The sequence below is a fragment of the Aricia agestis genome, chromosome Z (genome assembly GCF_905147365.1).
Source record: "Aricia agestis chromosome Z, ilAriAges1.1, whole genome shotgun sequence".
Classification (NCBI taxonomy): domain Eukaryota; kingdom Metazoa; phylum Arthropoda; class Insecta; order Lepidoptera; family Lycaenidae; genus Aricia; species Aricia agestis.
Genome location: NC_056428.1, coordinates 12,605,295 through 12,617,866, shown reverse-complemented (window position 1 = coordinate 12,617,866; position 12,572 = coordinate 12,605,295). Strand labels below are relative to the sequence as shown.

General features: G+C 36.1%; 1 protein-coding gene across 5 annotated transcripts in view; it reads right to left on the bottom strand.

The window, feature by feature from the left end:
- Positions 1-617: 617 nt before the first annotated feature.
- The window catches only part of LOC121739192 (rab11 family-interacting protein 4-like), a 116,743-nt gene continuing 104,788 nt past the window's right edge, over positions 618-12,572 (bottom strand). For 2 of the 5 annotated variants that reach the window (XM_042131541.1, XM_042131543.1), the window contains 6 exons: positions 8,296-8,430; positions 7,737-7,889; positions 5,381-5,663; positions 3,270-3,415; positions 2,139-2,183; positions 620-1,299 (listed from right to left, as the gene is read on the bottom strand). In XM_042131541.1, the coding sequence (XP_041987475.1) occupies positions 1,162-1,299; positions 2,139-2,183; positions 3,270-3,415; positions 5,381-5,663; positions 7,737-7,889; positions 8,296-8,430 (900 nt within the window). In that variant the 3' untranslated portion in view covers positions 620-1,161. Of the gene's footprint in view, positions 1,300-2,138; positions 2,184-3,269; positions 3,416-5,380; positions 5,664-7,736; positions 7,890-8,295; positions 8,431-12,572 lie in introns of all 5 variants that reach the window. The other 3 variants (XM_042131542.1, XM_042131545.1, XM_042131544.1) reach the window with 3 other exon arrangements.

Here is a 12,572-nt window from a genome sequence, read left to right as displayed (position 1 = left end):
TAAAAGAAACAATTCCTAGTACCTATACTCTACTCGGCAAAACATGGCGGCAAAAACTTGTCATTTTCTTTAAAAACCGCGATTGACAATTAAGTGTCAAGCGGGCACCACACTCGCAGCGCTAATTGCGGCCGCGATTCACGGGCGCTACGCGCCACGAAAACGACGCAGATATTAATACGGCCCTCTAGACTCGCAATCTTCGCATTTACATTCGCGCATTTGAGTAAAATGGACGTTGAAGTCGTTGTTGCTGCTGCTCTTACATAGTGCGCTTATCAAAATGTCGCAGGCCAAAAAACCGATACCGAAGCCGCGAAGCGCGAACGCGAATCCGCGAAACCCTCCACACTCACGGCTCGCGGCCGTCGCGGGCTTTCGCGCCGCGAGTGTGGAGCCCGCATAAGATGTTGTCAATCGCGGCTTTGTATAGAAAATGACAAGTTGTTGACAATGACCGCTAGCGCCATGTTTCGCCGAGTTCAGTAAGGATATTAGTACTCAACTACTATTTTTTTGAAATACATAATAGCAACCCATAAAGTTAAATTTAGGTAGATGATAATATAAATTCTAATAATGTTACGTGAATAATATTATCTTTCCTGGATTCGAAAGTTTGTACGTAGTTAGTGGAGAATGGAGATGTTTAGTAATCTATCCTAATTGGTATTCTTAAATATTTAAAAAACTATGTCAATATTTTCAAAAGCCACAAATTAAACAATATAATTAATTGAAAATTATTATGATAGGATAAACCAATAAGTAATATTTGTAAATTGTTATTCTCGTAAGCAGTATTTCTATTATTGTCTTATTATTGATATGTTTTGCATTTACTGGTCTAAATAAGCTAATTTAAATGCAAAAAATAGCATAATGTTTACGAGAAGTAGATTAATTTGAAGTTGACATTCTAGATCGTGCAACATCACTGCTGATTTTATCAACTTATCCTTATATTAAGGCCCTAATAAACAGTAACCCACTTACTAATAAAGATATCTAACAGCTGTTAAAGATCCGCTGTCTTTATCTATCAAGTGACATTTCCAATGCGTTTGACAGAGACAACCAGATCATTCGCTGTATAAATAATTTATTACTAATGGATCAAGTTTTTAATTTTATAGTGCACTCAATATTTTATTATGATTGTTATGACTTAACGTCGGGTTTTTGATACTTGACTTCGAGTAGCTGCGGGTAGTTTTCGACTATGGACAACAGTATGCCGTCAATGTAGTTCCTCAGCTGAACGTTCACGTCTTGTTGTTCTTTCAGAGCTTTCTGCAACTGTAAAATAAAAAGGTATTTGATGAAGTTGGAATAATATAGTATTTAGGCCAACTAGCTCAACCAGATAAATTTAGCTATAACTATTTTGCTCAGTAAAGTTGTCATATTTGCTTATGGTGTTTCTATTCTCCTAGTAAAAATTAAAGATAGAAAAAAATATAACACAAAACTGATTAATACATTAAATACACGTAGCAATATAATTTTGTGCAGTTTATGCGAGTGTTATTTTGGTTATCTAATGTTATTCCTTATTAGCAATGAACTAATGACTAATTAGTATTTTATTTATCGAATGCTATGCGATTATGCATAATATTTTGTCTACGAGTCATTAAATATTATAATAATATTTTTATAACTCTTTAAATTTATAATTCCCGCGCTCGCTTTTGTAATTCCTTGCGCCATTCATAGATGGCGCCACTTATTTGTATTCTAATTTCTAAGGCTCATAGCAATGACTATCATTGCTCTGAGCTCTAGGGCAAACATTGTTATTGTTATTTTATGAGTCTCTGATCTCTGAGCCATGGGATAAGTGGTATTATGATAGGCTTATGAGAAATGGACAGAGCAATCCCGCTCGATAGGATAGAATAGAATATTCTTTTTCATTTGTACAACTTAAAAAAAAACACGACAAACGAAAAAAATACGTACGAATAGACCACACACTCAAACGAGCGAGCAAGAAGAAAAACTATATTTCTTAAACTTTCCAGTTCGTTTTGCAGTTGAATCGCAGCTGTCCATTAATTACTCTTTATTATGGTTAAGTAATATGGTTTTTCATGCAAAAATGATGATGGATGCAGTTAGTGTAAAAACCGTACCTTTTCCATTTCTATGCTGTGATCAGATTGTGTGCTACCAACGGGCTGCAAAAATGCATACATAATATAAATATATTACTCGCCTATCAAATATAGCATCTATAAGCAAAGCCATGATTTCTTTTAAATCTATTAAGCATACTAAATGTTAAAAATAGATGTAAATGAGCTGCCAAATGGAAATATGCACTTAAAACAACAGCTGTTTATTGCCCCCGTGATCATTATAAGTAATTTTGTAAGTGCCTCTAAGGCCCGTATAAATAGTCAGTACTAGATGCATCTCGGTTTCAAGACACGTTTTGTGTGATCGGTTGGCTGTCAAAATTTGGACCAATCACAGAGACGAATCGCGTCTTGAGACCGGGTCGCATCTTAAGTACTGACTATTTATACGGGCCTAAGTTCTTAGTAATAATTTTAAATCCTGCATGATTATCAATTACTTCTTAAATCTGTGGTTATCAAGCTGTGATTTTAATGAAATGCAATTTTGGATGAGATGACAAAGCGATAAAACACCTGCTCATTATTCATGATGTTTCGGAAAAAACATAAGTGCATATTATGCTATGTCCGCACTCTCTTTCTGTCCGTTTATGCATTTAGATACAAACGTTAAAATATTATAGCTTTGTCCGACATTGCTAAACAACTAGGTATCAGAGAAGTAGATGCATAGGCAGATGGCGGACCTTTGTAATTTGGATGGGTTACATCGTCTGGCTGCTGCCTAAGAATCAATGAGGATTTTCAATAGTTCATTTGTCACCAGATGGAGCTATGTAGCCAAAGGGCCTTTCGTGTTGATTGTCGTGCCAAACAGGCATAATATGACAGCTATATCGTGACATATGACAGCTTGATACGAAAGACCCTACGCTACATATAGCCCCACCTGCAGACTAAGCAATAAGCATGGCCACCAAAGAAAGGTTTATTCTTACAGTAAAGTAGACAAAGTGATAGATTAACAAAGAAAATCTGTCAGTTTGTCCGCAAAAACTGTCAGCGTTTCTATTCTTTCGCATTTCTACTGTAGCCACCACAGGTAGCCATGCTAAGCTTGCTGGTGGCAAAGGAAATATCGAATAGCCTCACTTCTTCGTTGGTACGTATAGTTCTATTTACCTCATCATCACTCATCTGCGACAGCTCGTGTGCCAGAGAGTTGGTCGCGACTAGCGGGCCGCTGACTCCGTCGAGCAGACTCCTGCCTTCCTCCACACCACGCGTCAGTATCTGCGCCTGGAGCTCCTCTTGGGCTTCTGTCAATGCTGGAAAGAAAAGGTTTCATAAATAGTAATAATATTCTTAGTACAAAGGCACAGTCTTCGATTTTTAAATCTATTATACTATCGTGCTATGAGACGATCTGCGTGCAGGTATCGTCCAATGGTATCGTCTCATAGCACAAAGCTTCGTGACGATAGATGCATCTGCGGCCGCATTATTAAAAGGGGGATTAACCCAAAAAGTAAAAACATCACACCCCGGTCGCCGGTCTTTCACATGCCAGGTGAAAAAGGACGGCGCGGAATCATCGCCAAGTTAGTTTTTTCTTAATAACTCGATAAATATACAACATTTTAAAAATCCGCCGACGGTCTTTAGTGATAGATCACAATCAGACGATAATATGATATTTCCTGGAATCGAGAGATTATACAGACGGACATTTATTATAACCTCCTCCTTTTTGGAAGTCGGTTCAATCCTCTTATTTTAAAAGCTTGCTCTGTATGTATGTAAGTATGTATGTTCGGGTGAAATCTTGGAACTTAATTTTGAAGTAGATATATTTAACCGATCGAGCTGAAATTTTGCAGGCACGTTTAGTTTGGATGACAATACATGATATTGTATGTGACATCACTCTAAATCCAATATGGCCGACCATCCAAGATGGCGAAATAATTATTTTCTATGCAGTTCTACATTGATATAGATGTTAAATGAAAGTGCTTTTTGAAAGTAACTCGGAAACGAATGTAATGTCATTCTACATCCAATATGGAGGCTCATCTAAGATAGGGAATATAGTTATTTTTAAGTACTTCTGCAATATGGGTATCAAAGAAAAAGGCTTACTGAGAGTAAATTGAAAAGTCATGTCGTGTCCTGTCGTGCCGTGTCGTGTCGTGTCGTGACGTGTCGTGTCGTGTCGCGTTGCATCGCGTCGTGCCGTGTCGTGTCGTGTCGTGTCGTGTCGTGTCGTGTCGTGTCGTGTCGTGTCGTGTCGTGTCGTGTCGTGTCGTGTCGTGTCGTGTCGTGTCGTGTCGTGTCGTGTCGTGTCGTGTCGTGTCGTGTCGTGTCGTGTCGTGTCGTGTCGTGTCGTGTCGTGTCGTGTCGTGTCGTGTCGTGTCGTGTCGTGTCGTGTCGTGTCGTGTCGTGTCCTGTCGTGTCCTGTCGTGTCCTGTCGTGTCGTGTCGTGTCTTGTCTTGTTATATCAAGTCGGGCATTAGAAAATGCCTGGTTGAATCCGGTCATTTTTGTTAAGTGATGTTTAATTTTTTAGTCGTAAAATTAAGTACGATTTCTTAAAAGACTTAAATTAAGTTAATCATATTTTAACAAATTCTTGAAACAAAACAAACTACAATCAAGCAGACTTAAGAAATCTAGTCAGAGATTTAACTAAAAAACAAAAAATAAATTATAAGCAAAAAACTTTTTGAAAAAAAGCTTTTATTTAAATACTTTAAAAAGAAGAAAATAAATTTCCCCTTAAAAATTCTAACTATTAAGTTATAACCTCAATATATTATACAATTTGCATTATTATAAAAGCTTGTCGCGAGACTTAACAATCTGTCAATATTTAATTAAGTATTACTCAGTTAAATTGGCACTTACTAGATTATTAACAAACCACGCGACAAGCTATTATTATAATATATTGCAAATTGTATAATATATTGAGGTTATAACTTAATAGTTAGAATTTTTAAGGGGTTATTTATTTTCTTCTTTTTAAAGTATTTAAATAAAAGCTTTTTTTCAAAAAGTTTTTTGCTTATAATTTATTTAAATCTAAGGTAAATATTATGTGTTATGGGTTCCCTCATCGAGAAACTCTTGCCAATTTAAAAATTGATCTCGAAGCTAGAGTATGACAGAGTATGATTAAATAGTGCAAAGATCAGTCATTACTCACGTGACTTTAGGTCAAAATGATTCACATATTTTGTTCTTCAATCTCACGTCTTGTCTTTTTAGCAACAGTTTTGGTCAAAACTTACATTTGTTCTGTGTCCGCAGCAACGTCAGTTCCTGTCTGAGCTCATCTAGTCTAGGATCCGGTGCTGGCGGTGGCGCGGCGGAAAGCGCGCGTAACTCCGCGTGTGCTAGAGCGAGAGCGGCGCGCGCCTCGGTAGCTGCGTCTCGCTCTTTCCGCTCCGCTTCCCGCGCCGCTGTCAGCGCGGTGGCGCTCTCTTGTGCCGCCTCCTGCGCTTCGCGGACGCGAGTCGCGCACGCCTCCGCGTTCGCTCGTAGTGTTTCCGCTACACCGCGTAGTCTTCCCACCTAAAATTTATAATAACATTTATTAGCATCCATGCTGTTAGTGTTGTTTAAAAAACTCGAAGTCTTGTTCATAATATTATGAACTAGCTGTTGCCCGCGACTTCGTCCGCGTGGACTTCAGTTTATAGCGCGCGGTGTCAACAAAATGGGTGTCAAAAGCTTTTTAAAACCCTGGTACCCCTTAAATCAAAATACTCAAAACAGCCGTGTAGTGTGCACATAATATGATTTTTTTTTTACTTATTAAACTTTTTATACCAAATTTTAAAGCTTATTTAGCGTTACACAACTTAGCTGCATAATGCATTACACAACCTTAGCTTTGCCCAATGCCCATAAACTATTCATTATTTATTATTGGTAGACTGTTTCTGATATCTATGTTGGTAGGTGAGTTATTTAATAACATGTATAACAATCGAAAGAATCGCAAATACTAATAACTCATCATAGTACCACCTCTTATAGAAATACATATGAGCAAGCGATAGCGCGATCTAGGCGACTTTTGGCGCCATCTGTTCCAGTTTTTGGAACTAACTTAATTTGAACAAATTTACGCATAAACACCCCCTTACAACCCCTTTTTCCAGTAAGAAGTAGCCTATGTCCTTTCTCAGGCTTTAGACTATCTGTGTACAAAATTTCATTACAATCGGTTCAGTAGTTTTGGCGCTGTTGTTTTTGAATTTGATATCTAAGTTGGTAGGTGAGTTATTAGTTAATAACTTGTACTTATAACAATCGTAAGAATCGAAAAACGTATCTCATCATGGTACCACCTCTTATAGAAATACGCATGAGCAAGCGATAGCGCGATCTAGGGGACTCTTGGCGTCATCTATTTTGAGTTTTTGGAACTAACTTAATTTGACCAAATTTACGCATTTTCACCCCCTTACAACCCCTTTTTCCAGTTTAAAAGTAGCCTTTGTCCTTTCTCAGGCTTTAGACTATCTGTGTACAAAATTTCATTACAATCGGTTCAGTAGTTTTGGCGTGAAAGCGAGACAGACAGACAGACAGACAGAGATACTTTCGCATTTATAATATTAGTATAGATAATATTCTAACGTATTAAAAACTATAAACAAAAACATACTAACTAATAAGTATGATTAGTTCTATGTTACAATAAAGTAAAAAATAAAACGCCATCTGTTGAAACGTATTAGAACTAAAATGTTCATTCCATCGATATATTTCTGGATTTTTTATAAGATTATACATAAAATATGTTTAAGATTTTTGAAATTTTATTTTAATACACATCCAAGACCCAGGAACATTGAAAACTTTTTGTTCCGCCTGCGGGACTCGAACCCAGGACCCCCGGGATGAGCGCTGGCCACGCGCAATGCGAATTCATTTTCATCGATATTTTCATGGAAATAAGATATTTTCCCACATCAAAATGTAGCCTATGTCCTTTCTCAGACTCTAGAATAACTGTATACAAAATTTCATTGCAATCGGTTCAGTAGTTTTGGCGTGAAAGCAAGACAGACAGACAGACAGACAGAGATACTTTCGCATTTATAATATTAGTATGGATTTTAGAAATTTTATTTTAATACACATCCAAGACCCAGGAACATTGAAAACTTTTTGTTCCGCCTGCGGGACTCGAACCCAGGACCCCCGGGATGAGCGCTGGCCACGCGCAATGCGAATTCATTTTCATCGATATTTTCATGGAAATAAGATATTTTCCCACATCAAAATGTAGCCTATGTCCTTTCTCTGACTCTAGAATAACTGTGTACAAAATTTCATTGCAATCGGCTCAGTAGTTTTGGCGTGAAAGCAAGACAGACAGACAGACAGAGATACTTTCGCATTTATAATATTAGTATGGATTAAACAGTTCTCTATCGCCCTTATAACTACGAGTACAATCCACGCTGCTGTCTTCTCTTGCTTTTTTGTCATCTTTGCTCTTTGATATTACCTTCAGAAAACCCTCTTGAGTCTTGACAGACTTCCACAGCCACATGGAGTACGTAGACAACGTACTTTTAATAAAGCCCAAAAAGTTAGCTTTAGTTGCAACATTCAATTAAGCTTAGGTACCTCCTGTTTGAGATCAGACGCCTCCGCCTCCGCGCTCGCTAAGCGGTCGTTGAGCACCGCGATCTGCGCGTCCCGCTCCCGCTCCACCCGCAAAATGGCGTCCCGACACCGCCTCTGCTCCTCCGCTATCCGCTCCTCGCAGCGGCATTCGATCTGTAAATTACAAATAAGAAATTAGGAAAATAATTCAAGTGAGAAAGGCAGGGTTTCAGCTTCAACGCAAAATAGAAGCGTCAAATTTTGCGTGGCTAACCAGTACCTAAGCTGTAACATGTCGTAGTCAATTAAGGACCTCATAAGTCATAGACACTACTAAGTTTACATCTTCGCTTCAACAAAATATAGTTCTTAACTTTAGACTTCTAACGGTAGACAATTTCAAGAACCTCATTGACAAACAACGAAGTTCTTTGCCATACCTATCTCTTCATTTAGATTAAAGTCTATAGCAGCCAATAGCTATACTCAAAGGAAACATGAGGTTCTGCGAAGCCTGTGTAGGGGCTCCACGAGCATATACTTCTGCTATCAACTAGTGTCCAAAGATAGTTTTTTATACCTCTCGTATTTGCTCATCCAGCATGTTGACTTTGGCCTGGAGGACGGCGTTGTCGGCCTTGGCCCGCGCGTACCGCTCGTCCGCGGAGCTCTGTGTGTCCGCCAGCGTCGTCACCTGCTGCTGCAGCAGTTGCACCTGGGGAGAAATAAGCATCACTGCAGCTAAGTGTCTGGTAACATAATATGTGGATTGTGGGGATTTTACAAAATGATTTGTGACCTTGTCTTACAGAAAGTACGATGTGTGGAGACCGCAAAGGAAGATCTTCCAAACGAGGGAGGTGGTATGCTCGGATATCAGCTGTCGTACATAGCGACACATTAAGAAAACTTCGATAGCGCGATGCAAGACTGTGGGTACCACCAAAAATGTAACCATATCTGGTAGTATAAGGATCTACAAATAATTTGCAAATAATAGTTTTAAAATTGGCGTGTGTTCTTCTGTGCCTTTTAATATAGCAGAAATAATTGATGACGAGATGATTTTTTAAGATGGATCATGGATCCTAGCCGTTAAATATAAAATATCTACGAGACCATAGAGTCGGAAACGGTTTTAATTATGGTTTAACTGTTAACGTATTTTTACATACCTACAATGTTTCCCAATCATTTCTTATTTTAATTAATACATTTAATGAAAAATAAATTTATTTCTGTAAGAAATAACTAAGCAAGTACGAGTATATTATGTTATTTATTTGTTTTGTAATTAATGCATTTTTGTCTATTTCACAAAATTATAAATTAAGTATCATAAATATAGTAAATCACCTAAAATAGGAAATAATCAACATTAAGCAAAATAAATAATAATATTGCCTTGCCTTGCCTTTTTATCCTTCCTGAATTATGCAATTCTCACTTTATTCATCTTGAAAATATTCTCATACGAGTTAGTTTTGTAGTTTTGTTTTAAACCCAAGAATATCAAAACAAAAGTACACAAGATAACCCCATCGACCTTGGACTATTCACCAGAGCGTATCTGTGTATAATTGGTGTCACTCTTGTCAAATGCTCTTCATTAGAGTGGATCAAAGATGTTTCACAAGTATTGTGCGATCCTACAAAGGGCTTAAACCTAAGCTTTTAAACTATTTTAGGAGGTTTAATTAGTACCTATGTAACATTTCAGTTTTGCCTTTTTAGTGTTCCGTACCCAAAAGGTAAAAATGGGTATTACTAAGACTTCGATGTCTTTCTGTCCGTCTGTCTGTCTCCAGGCTGTATTTCAAGAGCCGCTATTAGATAAAGGCAATAGGTAAGCACTTGAAATGTTCACAAAATACTCAATTGTATTTATACTTTAATAATTAATAATAAAAATATATATAACCAAGGGGGCTCCAATACAACTTTTTTTGCTCTATAATGGTACGGAAGCCTTCGTGCGCTAGTCCAACTCGCACTTGGCCGATTATTATACTATCACACATCGCGACGCAAAATATTCAAGTCCATTATGATCAGTTATGACTACTCCTCTTATAAGTAGCCCTAACTTGACACTCTATATAAAGCCCAGCCTTTAATCACTACTAACATTGACATGATATAACATAATATATTATGATATAACTCAACCAAATAATGTAGAGCTACCGTCTTGGCTGTGAACTTATTTCCTTGATAGATCAAACTTTTACATCCTTATCTTATCAGTGATTGATTAATCATTACCTAATATAACCGTCTTAATAACGAATATTTTACATGTATTTTATAATGGCGTTGAAGAAAACGCGTAAGGAAAATTAATGACTATGTAAATTGTCGATAGAAAAGGTTCATTAGAAACTTACTAGTTAATTCTACTGATTAAACGACCACGTATTAATAACATCGAGAAAGTTTGAAAAACTATTCATCGACATGATACAAATCGACCCAAGTCTACTATAACTGAGACCCTAGCCATTTTTATCGCTTCTTTATGAATCGCCGATCACAAGTATGAAATTGACATAAGCGTTCGATAAAATAAAGTCGACATTCGAATCATGTTATGTCATCTCCATACTTTTTTAACGCGATACCTACCTACTACAAAGAAGCGATTAAGTAAATGTCTTGGCTAGAGGCTCATGTATCTCTTTTTATCTGTTTATTAATTACTATTATAACTTTTGAAGATAATATAAAAAGATAAAGTATAAGCAAAAAATAGGGATTTAGGGTCTAACTAAATAACAATATATTTTTTAAATTAAATTGCCTAATAAATAAGAATGCATTAAGTAGTTTTTATTATTCGTAGGCATTAAGTAAGTAATAACAAAATATGCTTAGAATGCTTAGATTAATGATTGAATTATTAATCTAAGGAATTATGGTAGAGCCTACAGAGCAGTAGTTTTTTATTCTAAAATGAAGTCTCAAATTAGAAGTTATAGCACAGAATAGATAATAGTACAAGGTTATAGATACGCTAAGTACCTATCTACATAATGATTTTATTAGGTAATAGTAATTATAGTCAGGGTTCCCTAGTAGAACATTTTTTTTATTACTATCAAGCTAATTTTTTGTGAGTAGCTTCATTTTGATAAGACAAACAACATATTTTTTATTTGCAAAAGATCTTGAAAGTGGTAGCTAACAGAGTTAGAAAGGATTTCATACTTTGATTTGATGATCCTAAAATAAGGATTGTCCTATTTGTAGGACAATGTTACTCTTAAATTATATAAAGTTATTAGCCTATCAATATACAAAAAAATTTGCTGGTTAGGGTTCCTTTTTAGGGTTCTGTGGTCAACCAAGTTTTGTTGATTCTCGTCTTATCAAAATGAATCTGCTCACAAAATAATAGCTTGATAGTAATAAAAAAAATGTTCTAGGGAACCCTGACTATTATGATTGATAAGGAAAATTCTAATTTGAACTTGGCTTCACACGCTACCAAGTGTCTAGACCATAAAGTTAATATACCTAGCAGAATAGAGAAACAAAGGCCTGAGCCAGAGAGATGTCACTATTAGTAACACTGCGTGGTAAAAAGAGGCGTGTGATACATGACAGCAGCACTCTTTTTTTGACGTTCAGTCGGCACGTGCCGCACGTTGTTTAATGTCATAGAATTCATGTTCAATCATTCTTGTGTAAGTGTATACGTACACATATTTTTCACACAGATGAAAACCAATTTCGGTTGCTCTATTCCGCTAGGTATATTAACTTCATGGTCTAGACTCTAGATCAAACTGAATATCCTGTTGAAACTTGAAAGGTGAAAAGAAGCATTAGATGTAATTTGAATATAGTGAATAAAATTATCATTTGCTTTCACATGGTCGATTTGTTACTAATACAAAACGAACAAAATTAGCGACAAATTTGTTACCGGTCAAGCGTTACGTATAATCCATACTAATATTATAAATGCGAAAGTATCTCTGTCTGTCTGTCTGTCTGTCTCGCTTTCACGCCAAAACTACTGAACCGATTGCAATGAAATTTTGTACACAGTTATTCTAGAGTCTGAGAAAGGACATAGGCTACATTTTGATGTGGGAAAATATCATATTTCATAAAAAAAATCGATGAAAATGAATTCGCATTGCGCGTGGCCAGCGCTCATCCCGGGGGTCCTGGGTTCGAGTCCCGCAGGCGGAACAAAAAGTTTTCAATGTTCCTGGGTCTTGGATGTGTATTAAAATAAAATTTCAAAAATCTTAAACATATTTTATGTATAATATTATAAAAAATCCAGAAATATATCGATGCAATGAACATTTTAGTTCTAATACGATTCAACAGATGGCGTTTTATTTTTTACTTCATTGTAACATAGAACTAATCATACTTATTAGTTATTATGTTTTTGTTTATAGTTTTTAATACGTTAGAATATTATGTTTAATAATATTATCATTTGTTATAATAGTAATCAATCTACCTTATCTTATAGAACTCCTTCTGCATTTCTAATATATGTGACAAGTTGACAACAGAAGGCGCTCTAAAATTAAGGAGTTCAAGTGTACCGGCGTGTTGGCCTATATTCCATCCAGAAAATATGTCAATGCAATCAACATTTCAATTCTAATATATGAAAACAGATGGCGTTTTATTTTTTACTTAAACATATTTTATGTATAATATTATAAAAAATCCAGAAATATATCGATGCAATGAACATTTTAGTTCTAATACGATTCAACAGATGGCGTTTTATTTTTTATTTCATTGTAACATAGAACTAATCATACTTATTAATTTGATTAGTAAAGTGCGATGTCAACAAAATTGGTGTCAAAAGCTTTTATAAAA